The 27406-nt window shown below is 46.6% G+C and overlaps 1 protein-coding gene across 1 annotated transcript in view; it reads left to right on the top strand.

The window, feature by feature from the left end:
• CUEDC2 (CUE domain containing 2) overlaps positions 1–27406 on the top strand; it is a 213201-nt gene that overhangs the window by 164369 nt on the left and 21426 nt on the right. Inside the window, exons 7-8 of the mRNA XM_086922232.1 lie at positions 19454–19506; positions 20406–20466. Coding sequence (XP_086778358.1) covers positions 19454–19506; positions 20406–20466 — 114 coding nt within the window. The remainder of the gene's footprint in view (positions 1–19453; positions 19507–20405; positions 20467–27406) is intronic.

Genomic DNA, 27406 nt, shown 5'->3' with positions numbered 1-27406 from the left:
GCGCCTGTAGCAGCTGCAGTATTCATTCATATACACATATGCTCATAGCATGGTCATCACTCACTTTCTTCACTCCATCTCTGCCAATGGCTAAAAACAATCTGGGGATGGAGGCGATGCCCATGCGCACTGTAGTCCAGGGGAGGAGCCACCTATCTCGTGATACTTCGAAGACTCTTCCAGGACAACAATGTGCAATCATCCGGACCCAACACTAGGTGGCGGACTATGCACAGATATGAATATCAGCAGCCCTACATGCCAAGAACAGATGCATACTGGTAAGTAGCATTTGCAATTCACATGTTCCATAGACAAGTAGTTTTTTAAAAGTTTAATACATTTTCTAATACATGTAAAACATTAATATAAATAACACGTAGACATCACATATAAAGTGAAATTATCATAACAGCCACAATAGTGGACATTAATTGTTATGGAGCCCCATAATCGTAATCAGTAGACCAATGGACAATGTGCAATTACTAACTTCAAAACAATACACAGACGTAAAACAGCAAGTCAAGTACCTACAAAAACAACAAAGCAAAAATTAATAATATATACAATGCAAGTGATTACAAGTACACAGGAGATGCGCCGACTCGCGTTTCGGTGGTGACATTTATTTTTTGGCAATTCCTTAATCAGGGCACTGAGAAATCAAGGAGGGTGGTGGCCAACAGCCATCCTGGATACATGCACTATTCCTCAATGTGCAATAAATGGGGCTCAATATAAATACATACTACATGCATTTAATGGCAGCAATGTCATCTGGTTACAAAAATGATGAAGCTGTTACACACCAGTGACGATGGAATTTCTCCCCAAGCAACGGGGTACTCAAATTATCTATACTGTCTTAAAAAAGCAGACCACTAGGATAAGGATCCACGAGTAGAGGTACCATTATAGAAAGCCAGAATATAATAAAATTAGTAGGTCACTGTGCGAACTACACCATGGTGAGTGCTGGGTGCCAAATGAAAATTAGAGAAGTTGTCTGTCCTGCCGTGTGGACTGCATAGTTCACTGCCAGGTTCCATCCATTGGGAGGAGAAGCAGACTTCATTGAGCTCCCCATTGTATGTTGATCAGCTCTTTATTCCAGGACAGACAACTTCTCAAATTTTCATTTGGCACCCAGCTCTCTGCCCATGGTGTAATTTGCACTGCGACTTTGTTTTAGCATGATAAATACTTTTTATGTGGACTAATGATCTAGCGCCTGAACTTTTTAGAACATTATTTTATAGCAGTCATGCTCCTCTCCATTCCTAAAGCCCTCACTTTGACCAATTTTGACACGGTTTGCTTTTTATCAAAAAGGACCCCCAGGTAAGGGAAGGTGTCTACCACTTCAATCTTTCCTAATTCCAGAAGGAAGTACGGGGGTTTATCTCGTTTACCAGCCCCTGGTAAAAAATATTTGTATCTGATTAACATTCAGGTCTCATGAGTCCATAAAAGCCGCATAGGCTGTTATGAGGCGTTGGAGGCCTAATCCTGTTCTAGCAACGAGCACAGCATCGTCTGCATAGGCCAATATCGGTAATCGATGTGAATCACACAGGCACGTCAAATGTTGCACCCTCAAGAACTTTTTCAACACCATTCGTGTCTCTTTCCCAATCCCATTCTACTAATATTTTACATACAGAACTGGGTTTACCTTATATCGCAGACTCAATCAGACTAGCACTGATCCTACTGTGGCTCTCCGTTTGGCATAGGGATACGGTGACCCTAACGTAAAACATAATAAGAAATTGCCTAAAACTGGAGGATTACAGTAGTATCAGATGGCTGAATTAAGTGGAAGCGGAGTTGACTGCTATTGGGCTGAATGAACTATTTAAGGACCCAACTGCTTGTAGAAAGATGTCCAGACAGAAGCTGACTAACATTTTTACTGAGGGCTCAAGATACCCGAAGGGAGAGGAACTGTAACAAACTGGGAGTTACTCCAGTATTGGAACTTTCATAGATTCACATGCCTGAATTATTCCCCGTCGTCGAGACGGGAGTCTCCGGTACATAAAAAAGCAATGCATAGCAGTATAGCAAACTGAAAAGAGGCCTAGGCCCATTTCCCTTTTGCAACCCATAGCCTTTGTTATGTAAAAAGGGCCAAACATTTCCCTGACCCAATCAGCTGTCCTCATCCTCTAGAACACTCCTGTGAGAACCTCTTGCCCCTCAGATTTTCTACTGCACGTTGTGCTAGGGAGTCTCCTTTGAGCTCTGCTCAAACTCTTCATTTTCTACTCACTTTGACTGGAATTTGGGGTTCCCCTTTTTGTAGATTGAGTTATTGGAAGCTTCTCTTTTTCTTCTACCATGGCTGACAAGGAGAAGAAAAGTTTATTTAGAGCTTGTGCCACCTGCTCTAAGAAAAATCTTTATACAGATGATCCTCATGAAGACTGTATATATTGCCTTTACCCAGATAATCAGGCGAAGGATTGTAAGATTTGTCGCAATTTCTCCAATAAGACCTTGAGGGATCGTGAAGGAAGGCTTCTGCTCTGGCTCCAGAAGGTTAAGGCCAGGAAGGAGATCCTCTCAAGTGACAGCGAGGAGGAGTCCGCATCATCCAGCAGATCTCAAAAGAGGAGCAGATCTCCACAGGCTCATACCTCAGGTGAGAGGCCTGAGAAAAAAACACCAGGGTCTTCGGGTCGCAGTCCCTCAAAATCTCCTTCAGGAAAGTCTAAGGAGAAGAACGGTCATGCTTCAGAGGAGAACCAGGCTAAGAAAACTACATCAGAGCCGTCGAAATCCTCTCCAAAGGTAAAAATGACCATCAAGAAATCTTTTTCTACACCTTCTGAGGTGAAAAAATCTGCGTCGTCGACGAGGAGAACATCATCGTCGACGAAAACACCATCATCGTCTATGAAAACTGAGGTAAAAGCTGTATCGCCGTCGACTATGATATAGACGACGAGTCCTTCGTCGACGAAGGCAGTGACGACTATGACTACGTTCGCGTCGTCGACAGGATCGTCAGCGACGACATCAACCATGGGACCGTCGGTGACGACCACCTCGACGATTATGATTTCGCCGACGGCGAGGGAACAAACTCCAGAAAAGTGTTTTTTGGCCTGCAAAAAGAACAATAACGCCCTAAAGTTACGTCGCCAAGTAAGGTATCACCATTGCTTCCTTCTCACCTTCTGGAGGAGAAAGATTCGGAGGAAGAGGATGATGGTGGTCCTTTTGGATATGCTAGTAGCCCATCTCAACTAAGGGTGAAGTACCAAGAGGAAGACTCACAAGATGAGTATGAGGATTTTCAAAGTCATACCCAACAACATCACCACAAGGAACAACGAGAAGAGATGACAAGAGTGCCCTCTTCTTTACTGAAAGATCTTCAATCCATGCTGGAAGATTATAGGAAAAGATATCCTACAGCTCAAACGTCCAAGGAAATCCCTGACGTTACACCTCGACCATTCTCTGTACCGGGTACGCCAGTGCGTAGGAGAGAAATCTTGCCAGAGCCCCTGCCTAAGTCTCCGCCATCAAGACCTCAGCGGGATCCCAACACTACTGATGAGGAACATGAGGATAGGGAGATTACGGATCCTAGCAAGGAGTGGGGCGATTATCTAATTCCTTCACCTTCTTCCCTTCACCAAAACCCGTGGATAGCCCCCCAGAGGACATTGGGGGGTTTCATAACCTGATGGAAAGGGCCACTAAAAGATTCACACTTTCCATGCAAGAGGATAAGGCTGAATGTTTCTTATATGATTTTAAAGAAACCTATCGCAAATCGGTACGAACTTTGCCGATTGTGAGTCATATTTGGGAAGAAGGCCTAAAGGTGATGGAAACACCAGCTACAGTGATTCCAGTACTCGCAAGATTAGATAAAAAGTATAAAGCGCCAGCTGTTGCCCCAGCCTGCCTTTTGGGTCACCCCAAACCGGACTCGGTGATTACACAAGCGGCGCAACAGAAATCAAGAAATCCGTTGGCTCCGATTAAGACCCCCCCGGACAGAGAAGGAAGGAGGCTGGACAACACCGGGAAGAGATTATCCTCGATGTCCGCTCTATTGGTAAAGGCCGCAAATGCTCTAGCCATCCGGGGAAGGTACGACAGGCAAATGTGGTGCAACCTATCACCTTATATTGACCAAGTGCCGGATGCGGTGAAACAAGAGGCCAGAAAGACTCTTCAGGAGGGGGAGAGGACTTTGGCCGAAGTCCTAGACTGCGCTATGGATATAGCGACTACAGCTTTCAGGTCTCTAGGAGGAGTGGCGGTGCTACGCAGACAAGGGAGGTTAAGGGCTACGGCATTTAGACCGGAGGTCCAGAATAAAATCTTGGATCTTCCGTTCAACGGCAAAGACTTATTCGTGAAACATGTGGATGACGCGCTGCAGAGTATCAAGAAAGACACCGATACTGCTAAAGCTTTGCGAACTCTGCAAAACAGAAAGGTTCCTTTTCGTGGCTGTAAGTGTAGAGGCTAAACATCATGCAGAGGTCTATATAAGCAGGGGAGATATTCTTCTTATACCTCCACTTCTCAGCCCTACCATCAGCAGTACACACAGCGACAATCAGGGGGTTATACCAAATCTGCTCCAAGAGGTAAAGGAGGTCGTCAGGGTAAAGACAACGCCCAACGACCATGACAACCTTCGAATGCTGATCACATCGGATACACTGAGATCGTACGTTCCCCTGGGTGGAAAGATTACCCATCTTCTTCCCAATTGGCAAATAATAACCTCGGACCGATGGGTCCTCAACATTGTTCGATTCGTCCACACTCTAGAATTTCTTCAGACACCCCCTCGTACGCCACCGATGCATCACTAGGTCCATCATTTGCATCAAATCCAGAAGGAGATTCGGACAATGCTCCGTAAGGCAGCAATAGAACTGGTGCCAATTTCTCAAAAAGGAGAAGGATATTACTCCCGATTTTTTTTTTCTAGTCAGGAATAACATCCTACAATGGCGTCCTATTCTGAATCTCAGATCCCTAAATACCTAGCTCAAAAACCAGTCATTCCGGATGATTTCTCTACAGGACATCCTTCTACTTTTAAAACCGGGGGATCATATGACCGCCTTAGACTTACAAGACGCGTACTTTCACGTTCCGATCCATCCGGCACACAGACATTACTTTAGTTTCACGGTGGCCGAGGAACATTACCAATTTAGAGTACTGCCGTTTGGCCTCAAATCAGCCCCAAGAGTGTTCACAAAATGCCTGGCTCCAGTGGTGGCTGTTTTAAGGAAACAAAAACAGCAGGTATATTCTAACCTAGATGACTGGTTAGTCAAGGCACCAACAGAAGCACTAGCCAGAGCGTCAACGAGGGCGTGCATAGACTTGTTCACCAAGCTGGGGTTGACTCTACCCAAGAAAAAAACATCCCTTCAACCAAGGAAACATATCACTTTTCTAGGAGCAATCTTAGACCCGGAGAAAAACAAGGCGTTTCCCTCCAACGAAAGACAGCTAAAAATAGTGTCCCACTTCCAGAGGTTCTAAAAAGAAAGTATCTATCAGTACGCAGATACAAATCATTGCTGGGGATAATGTCATCTTACATCCCCCTCGTGCCGCACAGCAGATTAAGAATGCGGCCATTGCAACAGCAGCTCAACCTCCAATGGCGTCAAGCACAAGGATCCTTCTAGGACGTGGTGCAAGTAACACCGGTCATTCTGCAGGCAGCAGTGTGGTGGACACAACGGCAAAATGTCTCTCAAGGACTCTCATTCCTCACAGCTCCAGCCCCATTGGTAGTGACTACAGATGCATCTCTAGAAGGATGGGGAGCATTTCTGCAAGACCTTCAGGTCAGCGGTCGATGGAAGTTGCAAGAACAGCACTGCACATAAACTTGCTGGAGCTCAGAGCAGTGCGCCTCACGTTGCTGGCTTTCCTACCGCGAATCAGAGGTTCGTCAGTGTTGATAAGAACAGACAACACGACTGCGATGCACTACTTAAACAAACAGGAAGGCACGAGATCTCTCTCCCTTTCTCAGGAAGCACAGAACATATGGGAATGGGCTCTACAGCAAAGAATATCCCTGTCTGCAGAACACCTACCAGGGAATCAGAACACCAAAGCAGATTCTCTCAGACTCAAAACTTCCTGCCATGAGTGGGAGTTGGACCGGGGAGTCCTGGACAGCATTTTTCGGACATATGGGAAACCAACGGTGGACCTCTTCGCCACAAGGGAGAACAAGAAATGCCGGTTCTTCGCAAGCTGGCTTCCCCAGTGGGGGGATCCTGGGGGAATGCGTTTTCGATGGCATGGTCCGACGTCTTTGCCAACGCTTTTCCCCCAATTCTCCTCCTGCCAAGGGTCCTGAGGAAGATAAAGAAGGAACCGTGCAGGCTAAGCCTGATAGCCCCATGGTGGCCCAGACAACACTTGTTCGCGGAGCTTCTGCTCCTGTCGAAAGCGCAGCCTATTCGCCTCCAGCCGATACCATCACTTCTGACAATATCCCAGGGACAAGTGCTCCATCCGGACCCAAACTCCTTGCACTTAGCAGTCTTTCTCCTGAGCACTGAGAGTTCCAACGTCTGAATATTTCGCAGGAGTGCAGAAACATCCTATCGATGGCTAGGGCAGAGAGCACAAACAAAACCTACAGAATGAAGTGGAAGAGGTTTTGTCTCTGGTGTCAACAGAATGGTACCCATCCTCTGGCGGCGGCACCTCATGAAATCATACCGTACATCTTGCTATTAGCCAAGCCTGAATTAGCTCACGCTGCTTTGAAGGTGCATTTAGCGGCAATATCCCAATACAGGAGATCTGCATCAGGCCCTTCCTTATGTTCAGCTCGGATTTATCAAGCAGTTTATGAAGGGATTATTCAGGGTTTTTCCTCCAATGAAACCTCCACCTCCGGTCTGGAATCTCAACATAGTATTGTCTCAATTGATGAAACAACCGTTCGAACTCATACACAGAGCGGACCTTAAATTCTTATCTTGGAAAGTGGCGCTTCTCCTCTCCCTAACTTCAGCTAGGAGGGTAGGAGAACTACAAGCTCTCACAATTCAAGACCCTTTTTTACAGTTCAAAGAGGACAGAATGATTCTGAGGACTAATCCGAGATTTATTCCTAAAGTGCCTACTGACTTCCAGCGCTATATTGCGAAAACGCGCATTCACTAGCATTCAATTGTGCTTTGCTGCCTTTGCCTGAATAATTCATTTGCGCCTGATTGTGCCGGTGCCACTGCCCACTACATCGCGTTCATTAAGGTTGTGCCCCAATCCAGTTTCGCTTTTGGCTTGCTGCCATTTTGTTGTTTGTTGTTGTGCCTCCCTGCCCGGCTCTCCACCCCGCTCCCGCCTCCCAGCTGCTCCTCCCTCGCCCCTCCACTATCCACTTATGACAGATGCTTTTGCGCGCAGCGTTCACGCGCAGCGGTCGCGCCCTATGTGCGCCGATGGTGCGCCGATGGTGCGCCAAAGGTAAGCCCGTCTACGCCCGTCCGCGCCTGGACCGCGCCCAGCGCCAGACCCCCTGGCCCCCGCAAAACCCACTCCACCCGCATAACGTACGACGCCGCAACCCTCTAAGCACTTAATCCCGGCAGACTCCAAAACTGCAACCAAGCCGCCCCAGGACAAACCCATGGACCCTTCACCTGCCACTCCTGCAAGTTCGACAGCATCAGGATCCACACCAAACCCACAGATTCCACACAGAACTCCCACACTAACCATCTGAAGTGCATCCTGCTTAACACCCGCTCGGTCCACAGACACGCCATTGAACTTTGGAACCTACTCGACACCACATCGCCGGACGTTGCCTTACTTACTGAAACATGGATGAACGCCTCCTCAACGCCCGACATCGCCATAGCCATCCCGGAAGGCTACAAGATCATCCGAAAGGACCGCATCAACCAAACTGGAGGAGGCATCACCATCGTCCACAAGAACACTATCTGCATCACGACCAGTTCCGATGACAACTTCGCATCCGCCGAACACCTTCACTTCCAGATCCACACCGACCCCAAGACCACACTCGGAGGTACCCTCATCTACAGGCCACCAGGACCCCGCACACAATTCAGCGAAGACATCACTGACTTCATCAGCCCACACGCCCTCCCCTCCGAGGACTACATTCTACTGGGAGACTTCAACTTCCATCTTGAAAAGAAAAACAACAGCAACACCACCACCCTTCTGGCCAACCTCGGACTCAACCAACTTGTTGATACTCCCACCCACTATGCCGGGCACACGCTCGACCCAATCTTCACCTCCAGCAAGCACATCTCCTTCAACCACACCACAGCTCTCCATTGGACGGACCACAGCTGCGTTCACTTCAACTACAAAAAGACCACGACCCACAACCAATTCCCCGAAGAAACTGGAACAAAATTACCACCGACCAGCTCTTCACATCGCTTCACCAAAACCCTTCTGCCAAATCATCGGACCCAAACCAAGCAGCCATCAACCTCACACAATGGATCACCCTCAGCGCCGACGAACTAGCACCCTTGAAAAACCATCAAATCAACCAAGGTAGCAAAAAAGCCCCCTGGTTCAACGATGACCTTAAGAAATCCAAGAAGTCCTGTTGCACCCTCGAGAAAGCCTGGAGAAAAAACCCAACCACTGACAACCTGGCCACCTTCAAGAACGCCACCAGCAAACACCACCAACTGATCCGATCCACCAAGAAATCAGCATTCAAGGATCGACTTGACAACAACGCCCATAACAGCAAGGAACTATTCAACATCGTCAAAGAATTTACCAACCCCACCGCTGGCACCAACGACATCACTCCCTCTCAAGACCTCTGCGACTCCCTAGCCTCATTCTTCCACAACAAAATCGTCGACATACATAACAGCTTTGAAAACCAGTCCGGAGACCAGTCCACTCCACCCACCTCCGAACCAAAACCCCCCTCTAACAACCTTTGCGCCTGGAACCCAATCACCACCGAAGACACCATCCACCTGATGAACTCCATCCACTCAGGATCGCCAACCGACCCATGTCCCCACCACATTTTCCACAAAGCAGACTCCATTATCGCCCCCCATCTCCAAGACGTCATCAACTGCTCCCTCAACTCCGTGACCTTCCCGGAAAGCTGGAAACATGCCGGACTCAGCGCCCTTCTGAAGAAACCCACAGCAGACCCCACTGAACTTAAGAACTACCGCGCCATCTCGCTCCTCCCATTCCCTGCCAAAGTCATTGAGAAATCTGTCAACAGTCAGCTCGCCGCCTTCCTCGAATCCAACAAATCCCTCGACCCCTCACAGTCTGGCTTCCGAGCCAAACACAGCACCGAAACCGCCCTCATCGCAGCAACAGACGACATTCGAACACTACTGGACAACGGAGAAACAGTTGCCCTCATCCTACTTGACCTCTCCGCAGCCTTCGACACAATCTGTCATAGCACCCTCATACAACGCCTCAGCAACGTCGGAATACAAGGAAAAGCATTGGACTGGATCATCTCGTTCCTCGCCGGAAGAACCCAGAGAGTCCGCCTCTCCCTTTTAGATCCGAGGCCACCGAAGTCATCTGCGGCGTACCACAAGGATCATCACTCAGTCCCACCCTCTTCAACGTATACATGAGTCCCCTCGCATCCATCGCTCGCCAACACGACCTCAACATCATCTCCTACGCAGACGACACCCAGCTGATCCTCTCCCTCACCGAAGACCCAAACACCGCCAAAACCAACCTACACGAAGGGATGAAAGAAGTAGCCGAGTGGATGAAGAACAGCCGTTTAAAACTGAACTCGGACAAAACGGAAGTCCTCATCTTAGGATCATCCCCCTCTGCCTGGGACGACTCATGGTGGCCACCGGGCCTGGGAACCACACCCATACCCACGGACCACGCACATAACCTGGGCTTCATCCTGGACTCCTCCCTCTCGATGACCAGACAAGTCAACGCCGTCTCATCATCATGCTTCAACATACTACGCATGCTCAAAAAAATCTTCCGTTGGATCCCCACCGAAACAAGAAAGACGGTCACCCACGCAGTGGTCACAAGCCGACTGGATTACGGAAACACCCTGTACGCCGGAACTATAGCCAAACTACAAAAAAAACTCCAACACATCCATACCGCCTCAGCCAGACTCATACTAGACATCCCCCGCCAAGCTCACATTTCCGACCACCTGAAAGACCTCCTCTGGCTCCCCATCAACAAGAGAATAACGTTCCGTCTCCTCACCCACGCACACAAAGCCCTCTACGATCTAGGACCCGAATGCCTCAACACGCGCCTGTCCTTTTACACCCCCACCCGCCAACTACGTTCGTCCAATCAAGCCCTTGCCGCAATCCCACGCTTCCATAGATCCACCATGGGGTGAAGATCCTTCTCCTACTTAGCGACCAAAACCTGGACCTCTCTCCCCACCCACCTCCGCCTTACACAGAACCACCTCTCCTTCAGAAAGCAACTAAAAACTTGGATATTCGATAAGTAAAGTACCCCCCCCTCCCTCAAGCGCCTTGAGACCCTCTGGGTGAGTAGTGTGCTATACAAATTTTTTAACTTGAAAATTTGAATGAGCCATTAGTGTTGAAGCGTTTCTTTCCTCAACCAACAGCAGCGGCGGAAAGAGTCTTACATTAGTTAGATGTTCAGAGATCTTAAAGAAACAAAAGGTTTTTGAAAATCTTCACAGCTCTTTGTCGCCTTTAGTGGGCCCAGGAAGAGTTTTTCTTTATCAAAACGTGGAATTGCCAGATGGATTTCCAGTGCAATCGTTTACTGTCATCAAGCTGCTGGGAAGCCTCTGGACACACGAGTTTGTGCCCATTCAACGAGAGCAGTGTCCACGTCCACGGCTTTATTTGCAGGAGTGCCTATACAGGATATCTGCAGAGCAGCGACCTGGGCATCTACGCACTCATTTACCAAGCACTACTGCTTGGAAGCAGCCGCAGTGATGGAGGCGGCGGTGGGAGAAGCGGTGCTGAGAAATATCATCCAGTAACGGTGAGCCTTTTTCTTTGCATTCCTCCATCCTTTTCTCTTGTTTACAAAGTCACATTTATGATATTGTACTAAGCTTTGTAATGTACAGGCTGTGTTGCAAAATGATGAAATGTAAGGATTAAATGTGCTTTGTGATGTTACTGCTCACTATTCTAATTCAGGCATGTGAATCTATGCTTTTATTAACAATTTTATTGTGATTCCAATAGAAGTTATTATATATTTTAACTTATATTTCAAGTGGTCACATTATATAATATATTCAGAATTTTGTTATGAATTCTTAATATGGCCTTTTAATCAGTATGTACTGGAACTGTATGCAGACAGTTTTACCTTATATGTGCTTTTATGATCTTAATTTTAAAGATCAAATAAAGTTTGTATTGATCGATTATATCCAATTAAGCATAAACTGTATAGGCAGGGATTGCCCTAATTACAAGGCATGCAGTATTTGGAAGGTGGGGGTATACTGAGTTTGTGTGTCATGTGTTTAGTTTCTGACAAGTGTACTGGACTATGGGAAAAACCTGTGCACCTTTAGTCCAAACATGTTTTTATAGCAATTCCAGCTGCTTGCCTCTCCTAGAAGATTAAATAACATACCTTTAATCTCTACAGCTTTTGACCGTTTTGATAAATTATTTTTAAGTAAGTAATGCATCATAACATGAGTTATAAATGATTATATTTTTTTTGTTTTTCGACTGTAAATAATCCACTGAAGTGTCCTTGGTGGCTTTGTATAATGCCACTGAAAACCAAATGTTTTTCTTATAGAAAATGACAGCCTTCAACTTAGATTAACCCAACTGCCACTCGACGACCTCAAGTTAACTCTTGCTTAAGTTGGAAAATAAGACCTTCCAGTTTTTTGCTTGGGGGGGAAAAACTCCTGTAAGCAGTGTAGCAAGGCATTTCTACCAAGTTTACCTTTCACATCCAATCAACTTTGTTCACTTTCCTCTTGTTATTCTTGTCAGATCGTCACCTTGTTATTGTCTTTTGTTGTTCCTGCCCGGAATACAAACCTCTCTGCGGTAACAGTCAAATACCAAATAATCTTGTGTTCAAATAAAATATAGAATTTCTTCCTAACTTTTCATCCTTCGTATGGTGCTATAAGAATGTACATGTAGGTGCTGTGTTTGATTTCAGCACTGGGACTTCTAGAGTCAGTGTAATTATGGGACAAAGTGTATCCCTGGCCCTATCACTTTACTAGGCAATAATTATCAGTTAATTTGACACTACTTGTATTGTCTGTTTGTAAATGGGGTTCTTCCTGATAGTTTGGAAAGCGGGTAGAGCTTGACAATACTTATTCCCGGCTTAAGTGAAGGAATTGATAACTATTGCTCTTTATGCCGCTATGCATAAAATAAAATTACAGTAGCCCGGGCAATGTGCTAATCAGATGTGGAAACTGTTGATCCAGCCCTTTTGATGCAGTCAAGAGGCACACAAAGTAGGCTGGCTTCTGCTCTGGATTAGGAAGCACCTAGGGAAATTAATGAATTACATATTGAATGCAGAAGCATAAATGTCTATTTAGAGCGGCTCGAGTAACCCACTGGACATATCCTTTAAACCTTGCAGTATTTCACTATCTGGCTATTAAATCCATTAAATGATTTATTGTTTTCTTTTATGGTACACAATTTGGGGTCAATTTATTTAACACATGCTTTTACCTACATCCGGAGACCAGTGAGGCGCATTACAAAGCGGGGTCATGGAAGGGGAGAAGGAAAATTAGGGTAAGGGAGTCCAAGTGGACGGGCAGGTGTGGGTAGGGTCCCAGTGTCCCAGATTTGGGTTGTAGCATCACCCAAGTTCATGGAAGGGTTCTCAGAGTACATGGAGAGAGGCCGTCAGCCATTGTGTTGAGTCTTGCCTCCTTTTAAACGGACCATCTGAAGGTAGCATGACAGGTGCTTTGCCAATAGTCATGGGATAGGAAGAGGGTGAAAGGCCCCACTTTCTGTCGAAGTGTAGCAGTGTTTGTTCCTGTGAGCCTATGAGCTTCTCCATCGCACAGTGTCCCAGAGTCTGAGTAGACTGGGGTAATATCCATTCCCCATGATGACTTGTGTGACCGCGCATAGGGCGAGTGTAATAGCCCTGCCCCTTTCAAAGCGGAGTGGGTATGTAAGCTGGTTTGGATTCCCCAGAAGTGTGTAGCTAGGAAAGCGGGGATATCTGTCTCAAAAATAGTGTCAATGTATTTGAACACTTCTTCCCAGTATCTATTAAGCTGGGGCCTCTCCAGAGCAAGTGTGTGTGTGCCTGCTTGCTCTCAGTTGCACCAGCAGGTGTTAGCGGTGTTCTGTGACCATTGTCCGAGTCTAGCTGAAGTGTCCGAACAATAGTGGGTCATTTTCAGCAGGGATTCATTCCCTGCTGAATTTAGGGAGGAGGCGCAGGTTCTGTGGAGAAGGTCGACCCATTCTTTAGGGGTGAAGGTGTGTTCCAGTTCCTGTTTGCAGCATCTTTTTCTACAGGGGATTTGCTAATGACCTTAGGAGTGTTCAAAACATTGTATATGTTGGAGAGCAGGCTTTTATCGTCTGATTTGGTGAAAAGCTGTTGTTCGAATTTTGTAATTGATCTGGAGGTGGATAGAGCGTCGGGTGACCAAGTGTCTGACTGCGGTGTAGCACCAGTATTTGGTTCAGTGTAGGCCGTAGTTGGATTGGAATTGTAGTAAATCTATAATCCTTGTGGAGTTGTAGAGATCACCATTTTACTTGCATTTGGCCGTTTGCCCGGTGTGGAATTCAGAGCTAGTGGTTGCTGGCGGGAATGTAGGATTACCCATAATGGGTGAAACCGGGCTAGAGGGGCCCTCTGCTACCCTCACCTTGTCCCAGGCTGCTGTGGTTGCCTGTGTGATGGGTAATACATAGACCTCTGTTGGGCGATGTTTTTTGGGGAGCCAGGAGACTTCCAGATATTGATCCCTGCAATGGATTGGTCAATGAAGCACCAATGTTTTTCTGTAAATAGTCTATTCAATTTGATTATGTATCTGAGCTGTGATGTGTGGTAGTAATGAATAAGGTGAGGGATACTCAGGCCGTCTGTGGCTAGAGGGAGGTACACCTTTTTCCTAACCATCAAGGATCGCTTACCACTCCAGAAATAGGCTTCTATCATATGTTGGAGTCTGCTGAGTGGCAAGGGCCGGCGGGTTCAGAGTCAGAGCCTGTATAATGTAAAATAACTTCGGTAGCAGTGTCATCTTTACTACCGGTTTCCTACCTACCCTGCAGAGGCCCTGACTTTCCAACTCTGTAGGTGTTCGCGAGCTATAGGTAGGAGATCCGCTTAATTTCTCCCCATTGTTTCTTGGAGCATAGGGAGGATCTTGAGCCCAAGATAAGACACCTCATGATTCACCCATGGGATGTAAAAGTGGTTTCTAAGTTGTTCTTTCTTATTCTGTGCTCTAGTTAAATTGAGAGAGTGTGTTTGGTCGATGTTCTTGAAGCCCAAAATTTTTGGGAAGGTGTAGAGGTCGCTCATGAGAGCTGGGAGGTTGTGTCATACACATCATTATGTCGTTGGCATAGAGGGCTGTTTTTCGACCACCAAAAGTTATGCCCCTGGTTGATGTGTTTGCTCGTTTCCTTCCTACGAATGGCTTCATGTAAAGTACAAAGAGGAGAGGAGATGGGGGCAGCCCTGGCATATTCCCATTGCTACTGCTAATGGCGTGGAGGTGAGGCAGTTTACTCTCACTTTTTAGCGGTGGGGACGCCTATCTGCTCCACACCCACTATAGGAATCATGGTCCCAGTCCCACGTCCTCCATGACTTGTTGAAGGAACGGCCAGTGAACCTAGTTGAATGCCTTCTCGGCGTCTATACACAAAAACAGCCCCGGAGCGCTGGTCTTGGAGGTTTGATCGATGAGATGAAGGAGGCGTTTGGCTTTTTTTGCTACACCCTCTTTCTAATATGACTGCTTGGTCAAGCTCAACTAGACCGTGCATAAGTGGGATTAGACATGCTGCCAAAATCCCAGTGAACGGCGCGGGATCAACATTTAATAATGAGATGGGACGTATGAGAAGAATAGGGTGGGGATCCCATTCTGGATTGAATATGATAGTGATCACAGCCTCCCAAATCATGGTGGGAAGCTTACCGGTTTAGCTAAAGGAGTTGAATAAGCTTGCGAGGATGGGGGCAAGTTGGTAGCCAGATAAGTTATATAAATGCCTGGGGTGAATCCGTCCGTTCCTGGTGCTTTGCCATGTTGCAGCCTAAAGATAGCCTCCATACCTCTTCTATTTAAATATCGGTTTTGCGGGAGAGTGCATCTCTTTCTGGTAGCTGTGAGGGGAAATTCACGGATCTCCTGGGACTTATCTTTTCTGTTGACTACAGGGTCTTTTAGTATCATTTGAACGCTTGGGCAATCACTGTGTCGCTTTGTGCATTGTGGTTCACGACAGTCCTGTTCCTTTGGTTGTAGTCCCTTAGGTTATGGGTGAGTAGTCAGCCTGCCTTGTTACCGCAGTGTAATATTATTGTTTAGTACGGAGCAAGCTGTAATAGACTCCATCCCAGTCCAGCACTTTGAGCTGTTTTCTGGCCAGTGTCCGCTGCCTGTGTGCTTTGTGGGTGCCTACCTGATTATGTGCCTACTCTAGCACCTTCACGTTGGCTCTAGGGTGGCCTTTTTGTACAGTTTCTCCTTGTCCTGTGAAGATGGCTAAGCATGTTCCCCTTGTTACTGCTTTAAACGTTTCCCAGATAAGCGCTCTGGGTGTGGTTGGTGTGTCGTTTAATTGGGAGGAAATGCCAGATGGTCTCTTGTTCGTAGAGTCATAGGCGAGTAATTTGTTGTTAAGCCACCATTGGCAGTAGGCTCTGCTGTGGTCCGGTGTGTGGAAGTTTATCGTGATGAGAGAGTGGTCTGACAGGGCTGTTGACTTATATTTCGGTCTGACCTATAGTTGTGACAGTGCGGAGGAAGACTAAGAAATAGTCAATTTGAGCGCAAGTCTAATGGGAGGCCTGGATGCGCCAAGCGTCCGTGATGCCGTTGAAGCTCCAAACTTCTGTGAGAACTACATCTTTTAGCCATTGAAGCATTGTGTCTGTGAATGCCCCTCATAAGTCCTGTCTTTGAGCCAGTTTGTTTTGAGAGTTTTTGTCGGCTAGGTTGAAGTCATCCCATCACTGTATCTTGGTCTGGGGACGTGGCTACCAGAGCATTAAGTAGAAAGTGCTGTTGGTGATCATTGAGTGCATACAGAGTAGAGGGGGTGCATGTGATCATGTTCACTGATATTCACAAGGAGGGAAGCCTCCACAGGAGTGTGCTTGGGTTTGTGTGATGTGGCCTTGAAATGTGTTGGCCAGCAGTATTGGTACTCCCGCTTTTTTACTGGGCCCCAAAAGAAGTTACAGCCTGTTAAACAGACGAGGCCTTAGTCTCTTCTAGTCTTTTTTTGATCAGATGTGTTTTCTGTAAGAAGGCGGTGTTGCTTTTGGAATCTCCTAAGAGTGCGATGAGGGCCAGTAATTTTGCTGGGGCATTAAGACCTCTAAAATTATGACTCAGTACTTTGATCATCCGGTGGTGGCAGGATTGGGCAGTGTAGTGGGCATTCAGGAGCAGCTCTGCTGGTGGTACACAGTGAAGGTGTGCTATTGCTCCTGTTTGTGGAGTTCGGCTAGGGGTGGAACTCTCTGGGCAGGTGGGAATCTTAAGAGGTGAGACAACTCCTATAATAACTACTCCCACCCTGGGAGTCATCCGTTGGTCTGGAGTTTGGGTCTAGGTATCCGGTGGAAGGAGGCGATTTCCACTTTCAGGGTGTATGGCTGTCCCTCTTCTTTAGGGTTTGAGGGTGTGTCTTCAGCTGTGCCTGCTTGATAGCACATTGGTAAGGTCACCGGTTTCAGTATGGCTTTCCGTGGGTGCCTCCTTATGGTAATGTGGAATGGTCTATGAATGGTGGGCGATTCTGGTGAGTGGTCCCAGTTGGCGTCTTGGCCCTGAAGTTGCTGGAGGATCACTGAGTGCTAGCGATGGCTGTCGCCATGTGTTGGTTTGAGGGTACTCCTCCTTGTAGGGTATCTCTCTTCCCAGCAGGCATGTGTGGAGAGCTGCTTTGTGTTAGGTTCTCGTGGTCTGTGTCTCCCTTGTTAGCATGCAGACCCAGAATAGAGTTGGCCACACGTTTCTCTGTCCCAAACCAAGAGTAGCTAGGAGTGCCCCATTTGTTTTTGATCCGCTTTGCGCAAAGAAAGGTGGTCACCTCATTGAGGGCGCAGCATCTTTGAAGAGTGGTGGGGGACAAATGTCAATAGAATAGGAACATATTTTAGTGCCTTCAAATGTAATTGGGCCTTGATCCCTGGTTGCCAACTTGATGGGGTCTTTCACACTGTAACTATGGACACATGTAAGGGTGTGTCGAGGTGATGCAGTGGATGGACAGCCAGCTCTGAGTGCAGTCTAAGACTTCTTTGTCAGCGAAGTCGGGGTGCCCATGGCAATGACTGCCCTCCAAGTCTCCTATGTCCACCTGAAGAGGGATTTCTTTGATCTGTATATTGGAGCGACGTGACCTGTTCTCTAGATTTTCTAGCTTGATTTGCAGCTGGTCTTTGTTTCTACAGATCCAGGAGTTTGCGTCGGTGAATGTCCAGTTCCTCTTCCCCTGCATCCTCGCTGGTTTCCAAGGTGGACATTCCCTGGCCTAGTTCGACGCATCTCGTTTCATTACTTTGATGTAAAGGCCATGTCCTCCTACAGTGCTGCTGTGTCCTCCCTGAGCTTGTCAAAGAGGTTTGTCATGCACCATCAAGTGACTGGAGCCATTGCGTCAGTTTTTCAGCCTTCTCTATAGATGGGTGTGGCTACAGGTTAGGGCGCTTTTTCTAGCAGGTCTTTTACTGTGCCATCCCTCTGTCTTTTATGCCACCTTACTTGTGTTGATGATGCTCCACTGGGTAGTCTCTTTGGTCGTGCTTCATTCAGGGTCTGCCTGGCGTACCACGTGGGCTCCTGTCGGTGTGGCGTATACTCCTTGCTCCACAGGCTTCACATGCTGCAGTTCATTTTGTTGGTGCAGGGTGTGGCATTAGGAGGTCTCCGTCCTGTGCTGGTTTTTGGGCCTTGTTATGAGCGTGCCCAGATGAGAATCTGGGAGTGGCAGTACTGTCGTGACCCCCTCTGTGTGCTCGGGGAGCAGTTGTGTGGCTTGGTCAGTAGTTCCTACACAGGAGACCTCTGCTTTGCTTCGCGGCCTTACTTTGGCCAGAGTTCCGGCCCCTCAATTCTGCCACGTGGATATGGACCACAAGGCTGCCAGTGCTCTTGCATCAACTCTGTGCTGTTCGGCCTCTATTGCCTGGTGGGCCCTCCTCGAGTTCTCTGGGGCTAAGAGGCCTTCTGAGGTGGGGTAGGGGGGGATGTGTGCTCTGTCTTATGTGGCTTGCTGGTATCGGGCAAAGGAGCTTAGCAGAGCCACTTCTACCCCGCCGCCATCTTAGCTACACCATGCCCTTTGTTTTCTTTTAAGCATGATTCTCTAGAGGTATTTACCACTTTCACCTCATCTGCTTCCTATAACTTGTGCCCTGGTGACTAAACCAACATAGAGCCAATGTAGAGTGCATGTACCATTCCTTTTGGAGAGTGACTGCCCGTCTCCCATCATTGACCCTTAATGGTTGCATACAATGATTGTAAATTGTTGTAATCCATCGATACTATATGTAACAGTATTCATTGCTGACTGGCATGCATGAGACCCTCCCTCTTCCAGGCTTTATCCTCTGGTACTGAAATGAAGGTCTTTTGCCCTGTGTCAACTAGTAAAGACTGCCGGCTATGCTGGGATCTGCAGAATACAGCTTGGCCAGGTCTTGATTTGGAAGAAAAATCGGAAGAGCTTATGTTAACTTTTTCTGCCTCTATTTTTACTATAAACGTTGAACTGCCTTGCTCAATTTCTCCCTCGTTATCAGCCTCGCTAGGCACTCAAGACTGACTAGTTTTGCAAATCCTGAACCATTAATGGATCTGACATTTACTGGGGTTCTGCGGTCTGCATCTCCAGACTAAAATCTGTGTTCTATAGAAGGGAGAGTCTAGTGGACTATATGATCAGCAGTAGTAAAACTGTGTTCATAGAATAGAGGCATACATGATAAAACATTGTACCATATTTGTTTATTATTTGTAAGGGCTTGTACAGTGTTTCTTCCTAACCCAATCCTGTGCTAGTTGTGCCGTGGCATTTTAGTATTCATTATGCTTTCCACTGACCTGTCTCGGGAGTTACAGGGTTTGTATGGTATTATGGTTGACTTGCGCAAACGTGTACCTTTTAAAATGTGTCTGCACTCTTTTGATTGAGTTTGTATTTTCTATATTAAGGAAACCCACGATGTCCCCAAAAAGGAAGAGCTGAAAGATTTCATTTTACAAAAGTAAGAGGAATTTACACCATTTTGTTTTAAACTGCTTGTTCAACTATTTGGATGGTTACAAGAAAGCACTAAAATAATCATTCACAAACCTCTCAACCTATGGCACTGTTAATATAGCAACAGTATCTATTGTTATTACAGATTTCACTTGTTCTCCCTGGCTTCAGACTTAAACCTATTACACCTAAAATCACCGGTTGCACTGTGTTTGTGACAAACAATAAAGAAAGACCTGTGCTCAGTGAGCTTTATTTGATATAGATCCTTTTCTATTCACATACATTTACACCCGAAAGTAAACAATTGAGAGATTTAGATGTATCCCAACATTAAACTCTTCACTGGAATTGTAGTCCCTACCTCCCCAGGGTGTTGGTGGTTTAAAAAGTTGCCTTGTTACTGCATTCACTTCCTCTAAGGCTCGTGTCCCCTTTCACATTGTCCAGAGTGACATTTCACAAACACCACATTCACGTTAGCAATATTACATTTTATGTCTCATCTATAGACCACTTTAGCAGTCTTTTCCCTTCTCCCATTTGTTTTCTTAGTTGATTTTTTTCGGAGGCCCGGAAAGCTGATGTTTGTTACCATGGGTCCTCTCTTTTTTCATGTGCTTTTGTGCACTTTTAAAACATTTACCACTCTGAGATTGGCGTCCACCATCTCCGAGCAGTAAATACTGCTGCGTCCTTACAAAAACATGCTGAAGCATGTGTACACACACCTCTGTTATACTCCTTATCCTGTGGCAGCCTATGGTTATGTGACACTTGTGCTAGTGTCATGGTGCTAATATATATTAACTGGTCAGATAGTGTGTATTTAGTAGTTGTGTTCCCTGCGAGTATATAATCCAAATATTTTTTAATATTATGGACTTGAATTTTGTTTTTCAGATATATGATGGTGGATAATGACGAGGATGAGAAAACCCATAGGCCACTTGCTCCAAAAGAGGTGAGAACATCCCCAAACCAAGACTATTTGGCAGCGAGGACAATATAATATATAAATTGTTCATATTTGTTCAGTCTTGTCATATACTATTTGTATGCCATTTTCTAGTTCATTTAGGAACCGGTTTCATTACTATGCCCTCCGGGTTGTGGCTTAGTGCATAGATCTAGCACAGGTCCAATTTCTGTGTTTTGAAGCCGTTGATAATCCATGAAATGCTCCTGTAGAATGAGGATGTTGACCTCTTTCTACAGAAAGTAATCTGTAAATCTATTGATAATAGTGAGAAAAAAAAACAATCTGGTTACATAATTCTATATAAAGGTGCATTAGATGACCAACTCCCTTATAAACATACGAGAGGTTTGAATTTAGAGGGAAAAACTCTCTCCAATTTACTTGTGTAAATGCATCAGACCTTTTCTGGTTGTCCCATATTTGGGTGCATTAGGTGGTTTGAGACTAGCTTTTATTTCCCAAAACCCTTTATTCTGTTTTTGTCAAAAACATAGGATGAGCAAGATTAAAGTGTAATTGTGTAACCCATGCAAGTCATTTAGTGAAGTAAAAGCAGATGACATGTCGTATCTATTTATAATCAGCCAGTGTTTAGATAGAGCTGTGGTCCCAACCTGTAAGCTTGGCAGAGTGCACTTTCCTCCCGTAGCTTCGCACACTGATTTCTTTCCTATGATGCTTGGATCTTGATCAGACAATCTGAATCTGTTTTACAATTTGCTTTTGCTTTAAAAGTGCCCAAATAATTTTAGTGTCAACTGTAAGACTATGATTGCAGACAGGACTAGATAACAACGCCCACAACAGCAAGGAATTATTCAACGTCGTCAAAGAATTTACCAACCCATCAGCCAACTCCAACGACATCACCCCCTCCCAAGCCCTCTGCGACTCCCTAGCTTCCTTCTTCCACAACAAAATCGCAGACATCCACAACAGCTTCGACAACCGACCCGGAGACCAACCCACCCAACCTTCTGCAGGACCTTCACCCCCCTTGAACATCCTTAACGACTGGAACCCAATCTCCACTGAGGACACCATCCGCCTGATGAACTCCATCCACTCAGGATCCCCAACTGACCCATGCCCTCACCACATCTTCAACAAAGCAGACTCCATCATAGCACCACACCTCCGAGATGTCATCAACTGCTCCCTCAACTCCGCCACCTTCCCGGAAAGCTGGAAACACGCAGAACTCAGCGCCCTTCTGAAAAAACCCACAGCTGACCCCACCGAACTCAAAAACTACCGCCCCATCTCGCTTCTTCCATTCCCGGCCAAAGTCATCGAGAAAGCTGTCAACAACCAGCTTGCCACCTTCCTCGAAGCCAACAAATCCCTCGACTCCTCACAGTCCGGCTTCCGAGCCAAACACAGCACCGAGACCGCACTTATCGCAGCAACAGACGACATTCGAACTCTACTGGACAATGGAGACACAGTCGCCCTCATTCTCCTTGACCTCTCCGCTGCCTTCGACACAGTCTGTCATAGCACCCTTCTACAGCGCCTCAGAAACGTCGGAATCCAAGGAAAAGCACTGGAATGGATCACCTCGTTCCTCACCGGAAGAACCCAGAGAGTCCGCCTCCCACCATTCAAGTCAGAGGCCTCTGAAGTCATCTGCGGCGTGCCACTAGGATCGTCACTCAGCCCCACCCTCTTCAACGTATACATGAGCCCCCTTGCGGCCATCGCTCGCCAACACAATCTCAACATCATCTCCTACGCTGACGACACCCAACTGATCCTCTCACTCACCAAAGACCCTAACACCGCCAAAACCAACTTACACCAAGTCAAGTCAAGTCAAAAGATTTGTATAGCGCGCTACATACCCAGAGGGTCTCAAGGCGCTTGAAGAAGGGTGGGGAGTTACTTGTCGAAAATCCATGTTTTGAGTTGCTTTCTGAATGCTAGGTGGTTCTGAGTAAGGCGAAGGTGAGTGGGAAGTGAGTTCCAAGTTTTAGCTGCTAGGTAGGAAAAGGATCTACCTCCCATGGTGGTTTTGTTGATGCGAGGTACAGTAGCAAGGGCTTGGTTGGAGGATCGTAGCTGGCGGGAGGGGGTGTAGAAGGATAGTCGTGTGTTGAGGCATTCGGGTCCGATTTCGTACAGTGCTTTGTGTGCGTGGGTTAGGAGCCGGAAAGTGATTCTCTTATTGACGGGGAGCCAGTGGAGGTTTTTCAGGTGATCAGAGATGTGTTCTTTACGCGGGATGTCTAATATGAGCCTGGCTGAGGCGTTCTGGATGCGCTGTAGTTTTTTCTGGAGTTTTGCGGTGGTGCTGGCGTAGAGGGTGTTTCCGTAGTCCAGTCGGCTCGTGACCAGAGCGTGGGTGACTGTTTTTCTAGTTTCGGTAGGGATCCAGCGAAATGTTTTTTTGAGCATGCGAAGAATGTTGAAGCAAGATGAAGAGACGGCGTTGACTTGTCTGTTCATCGAGAGTGAGGAATCCAGGATGACGCCCAGGTTCCGTGCGTGGTCCGTCGGGATGGGTGCTTTTCCAAGGGCCTCTGGCCACCAAGAGTCGTCCCAGGCGGAGGGGGAGGTACCTAAGATGAGGACTTCTGTTTTGTCCGAGTTCAGTTTCAGACGGCTGTGCTTCATCCATTCGGCTACTTCTTTCATTCCTTCGTGTAGGTTGGTTTTGGCTGTGTTAGGGTCTCTGGTGAGTGATAGGATCAGTTGAGTGTCGTCGGCGTAGGAGATGATGTTGAGGTTATGTTGGCGAGCGATGGTCGCGAGGGGGCTCATGTAAACGTTGAAGAGGGTGGGACTGAGTGAGGACCCTTGAGGTACGCCGCAGATGACTTCAGTAGCCTCTGACTTGAATGGTGGAAGGCGGACTCTCTGGGTTCTTCCGGTGAGGAACGAGGTGATCCATTCCAGTGCTTTTCCTTGGATTCCGACGTTTCTGAGGCGCTGTAAAAGGGTGCTATGACAGACTGTGTCGAAGGCTGCGGAGAGGTCGAGGAGGATGAGGGCGACTGTGTCTCCATTGTCCAGTAGAGTCCGAATGTCGTCTGTTGCTGCGATGAGGGCGCTTTCGGTGCTGTGCTTGGCTCGGAAGCCGGATTGTGAGGAGTCGAGGGATTTGTTGGTTTCGAGGAATGCGGCGAGTTGGTTGTTGACAGCTTTCTCGATGACTTTGGCTGGGAATGGAAGGAGTGAGATAGGGCGATAGTTTTTGAGTTCGGTGGGGTCAGCTGTGGGTTTCTTCAGGAGGGCGCTGAGTTCGGCATGTTTCCAACTTTCCGGGAAGGTTGCGGAGTTGAGGGAGCAGTTGATGACGTCTCGGAGGTGCGGTGCAATAATGGAGTCTGCTTTGTTAAAGATGTAGTGAGGGCAAGGGTCTGTGGGGGATCCTGAGTGGATAGAGTTCATCAGACGGATGGTGTCCTCAGTAGAGATTGGCTTCCAGTCATTGAGGATGTTCAGGGGGGGAGGGGGTCCTGCAGGGGAATGGGTGGGTTGATCTCCGGGTTGGTTGTCGAAGCTGTTGTGGATGTCTGCAATTTTGTTGTAGAAGAATGAGGCTAGGGAGTCGCAGAGGGCTTGAGAGGGGGTGATGTTGTTGGAGTTGGCTGATGGGTTGGTAAATTCCTTGACAATGTTGAATAATTCCTTGCTGTTGTGGGCGTTGTTATCTAGACGGTCCTTGAAGGCTGCTTTCTTGGCATTTCGGATTAGTTGGTGGTGTATGCGGGTGGCGTTTTTGAAGGCGTCCTTGGTGCTGGTGGTTGGGTCTTTTTTCCAGGCCTTCTCGAGGGAGCGACAGAATTTCTTGGATTTCTTAAGGTCATCGTTGAACCAGGAGGCCTTCTTGCTGCCTAGTTTGGTTTGTCGTTTTTTCAGTGGTGCTAGGATGTCGGCGCTGTTGGATAGCCATTGGGTGAGGTTGGTGGCTGCTTGGTCGGGGTTAGAGGATTGGGCGGGGGGCTTTTGAAGAAGCGATGAGGAGATCTGGTCGATGGTGATTTTGTTCCAGTTTCTTTGCAATGTGGGTCGGGGGTGGTTGTTGGATGTAGGCTTGTTGTAGGTGAAGTGAACGCAGCTGTGGTCAGTCCAAAGGAGAGCTGTGGTGTGGCTGAAGGAAACATGCTTGCTGGAGGTGAAGATGGGGTCGAGTGTGTGACCTGCGATGTGGGTGGGGGTAGTGACAAGTTGTTTAAGTCCGAGGTTTGCGAGGTTGTCCAAAACAGAAGTCCTCATCTTAGGCACCTCCCCCTCTGCCTGGGATGACTCTTGGTGGCCAGAGGCCCTTGGAAAAGCACCCATCCCGACGGACCACGCACGGAAGCTGGTCGTCATCCTGGACTCCTCACTCTCGATGACCAGACAAGTCAACGCCGTTTCATCATCTTGCTTCAACATTCTTCGCATGCTCAAAAAAACATTTCACTGGATCCCCACCGAAACTAGAAAAACGGTCACCCACGCACTGGTCACGAGCCGCTTGGACTACGGAAACACCCTATACGCCGGCACCACCGCAAAACTCCAGAAAAAACTCCAACGCATCCAGAACGCTTCAGCCAGGCTCATACTAGACATCCCGCGTAAAGAACACATCTCTGGTCACCTGAAAAACCTCCACTGGCTCCCCGTAAATAAGAGGATTACTTTCCGCCTCCTAACCCACGCACACAAAGCACTTTACGAACTTGGACCCGAATGCCTCAACACACGACTGTCCTTCTACACCCCCCCCCCCGTCAGCTACGATCCTCCAACCAAGCCCTTGCCACTGTACCTCGCATCAACAAAACCACCATGGGAGGCAGATCCTTCTCCTACCTGGCAGCTAAAACCTGGAACTCACTTCCCACTCACCTTCGCCTTACTCAGAACCACCTAGCATTCAGAAAGCAACTTAAAACTTGGATATTCGACAAGTAATTCCCCACCCTGCCTCAAGCGCCTTGAGACTCTATGGGTATGTAGCGCGCTATATAAATCTCTTGACTTGACTTGACTTGACTTGACAATGGTCCCAAATATTGTATGTTCAACGCTCTTTCATAACTGCTAGTTGTATGTTATCGTGTTGGCAACATTGACTGTATTACTATTTGCTTCTTATGTTGTGCATTTTCCTGAAAATTGAAGATAAAAAATTAAGAAAAAACCCAAGTAATTTGACTTGAAATGCATGGTACAAAAATAAGTTAGGGAATAGCAATACCTTGAGAAAATGTATATGGCCTATTAGGAGGGTACGGAATTCATCCTGCTCTCTTGAGTTCTGCATCAGTTTTGAGATTTTATGTGCTCAATAAAAAATATTTCTAATGCTAAAAATCTCCGTTTGGCCAAAGGAATGAAAACAGCTGGAAGCAATGGTGCTACCAATAAAGGACCAAGTGCACACATTTTCAGCCTCTTTCATTTACCATAATAGAAAATTAATTTTGTGATCTAAATGAAAAATCTACCAGATCAAGAACAAAATAACCAATTCCCCACCTGCTCCGGGGTCACCAAAACGGCACATAAAAATACACTGCACTAGACAGCCCAGCTAGAAAGCAGTACAAAACAACCAATCTATCCTCCCTTCTCCCTCCCCCAGGCCCACAAGCTTCTTCCAAGCGTATAGACGTCTGCTAGCCAGTGTCTTCCGTAGCATCCAGGCATCCAGCTCCCTCAGATATTGTATGCTATTCAAATCAGCAAAGCATGATTCCAAGAGAATGAGGTTCTGGTAGCTTGGACCGTTGTCAACTGTCTTAGTACCACTAAAGTATTGGAGAACAATAACTAGAAAAAGATACAAGACCGGGTTGAAATACACCACATTCTTTTTAGATCTTTTTATTAGGTTTTATAATTACATAAACATGCATCAAAGAAACCATATAGTCTCAGATCAGAAATTGAGTAAGAGTTGTCCAGTATATATCAAAATCAAGAAACAAACCTACAGTAGTGTCCAGTTACACTATTCTCAATTGAAAGTCTTCATCTCATCATTCAGAATCTCATACCATTGGACTATGTGAAACTGACGCAGTTACTATTCCTTCACCTCCATCTCCTTGAATCAAAGTCCGGGTAGGTGTTCCTGATAGTCATTATCAACCACCTGCAATCCTGTAATATAATCTCTGAAGGGGCACCAGATGACCTGTGGTCACAGTCTCTGCACTTGCAAGATGATTAAACCCAAAGCAGATGATTAAACCCAAAGCTTTCAAGCATATTAGGTTATCACTGTAAAGGAGTTGTCTCTCCATGCTATGTGAATTGAATTTGAGGAACCTGCTGGACATCAACTTATTAACCACATGACTGCTAAGGCAATTCCCCTCCTGTGCTGGAGATCCTTGAAATACATTATTTCATGACGAGCTCAGCTCGTCATAAGCACACGACCAGTGAGCAGCGAAGGGGTTAAAATCTTCCATGCATGATATTATATCTCATCAGAGAAAGTCACTTTTACTTATAACTGTATGGCATCTGCATAATAATGGATGTAGTTGTAATCTTTGGGTAGCTCCACATGCCGGTAACCTAAATGATTTCATCTTGGGATGAGTGTTTGAAAAGTCAACCATTATAAGGTTTGATAACAAACTAAAATACTAAAATTATTAGATCATTGATGAGGATCCAGTTTGTCAAAGCCTACAGAGAGGTCTACTAGCAACAATAGATCGCCATCAAACGTGGTGGTTTTCATCAAGTAATTAAAAGGTGTCCATCTTCATTTTTGTTCTCATTCTGAAACCTAACAATAGTACAAAATACTCAAGGTGGTAATTTGACATTAGAGTTGAGCTCCTGTTACTTTTTGAATAATTTTTTCAATGAAGTGCAGTTTGGAGATCAGTTTAAGATTAGTAAGTAAGTCTGTGTGTTCAAATTTGATTTATTCAGCATTGGAAAATGTAATTTACTTTGCTTTAAG

The sequence above is a fragment of the Lissotriton vulgaris genome, chromosome 5 (genome assembly GCF_964263255.1).
Source record: "Lissotriton vulgaris chromosome 5, aLisVul1.2, whole genome shotgun sequence".
Classification (NCBI taxonomy): domain Eukaryota; kingdom Metazoa; phylum Chordata; class Amphibia; order Caudata; family Salamandridae; genus Lissotriton; species Lissotriton vulgaris.
The sequence above is the reverse complement of the archived record's forward strand: the minus strand, read 5'-3'. Positions and strand labels throughout refer to the sequence as shown.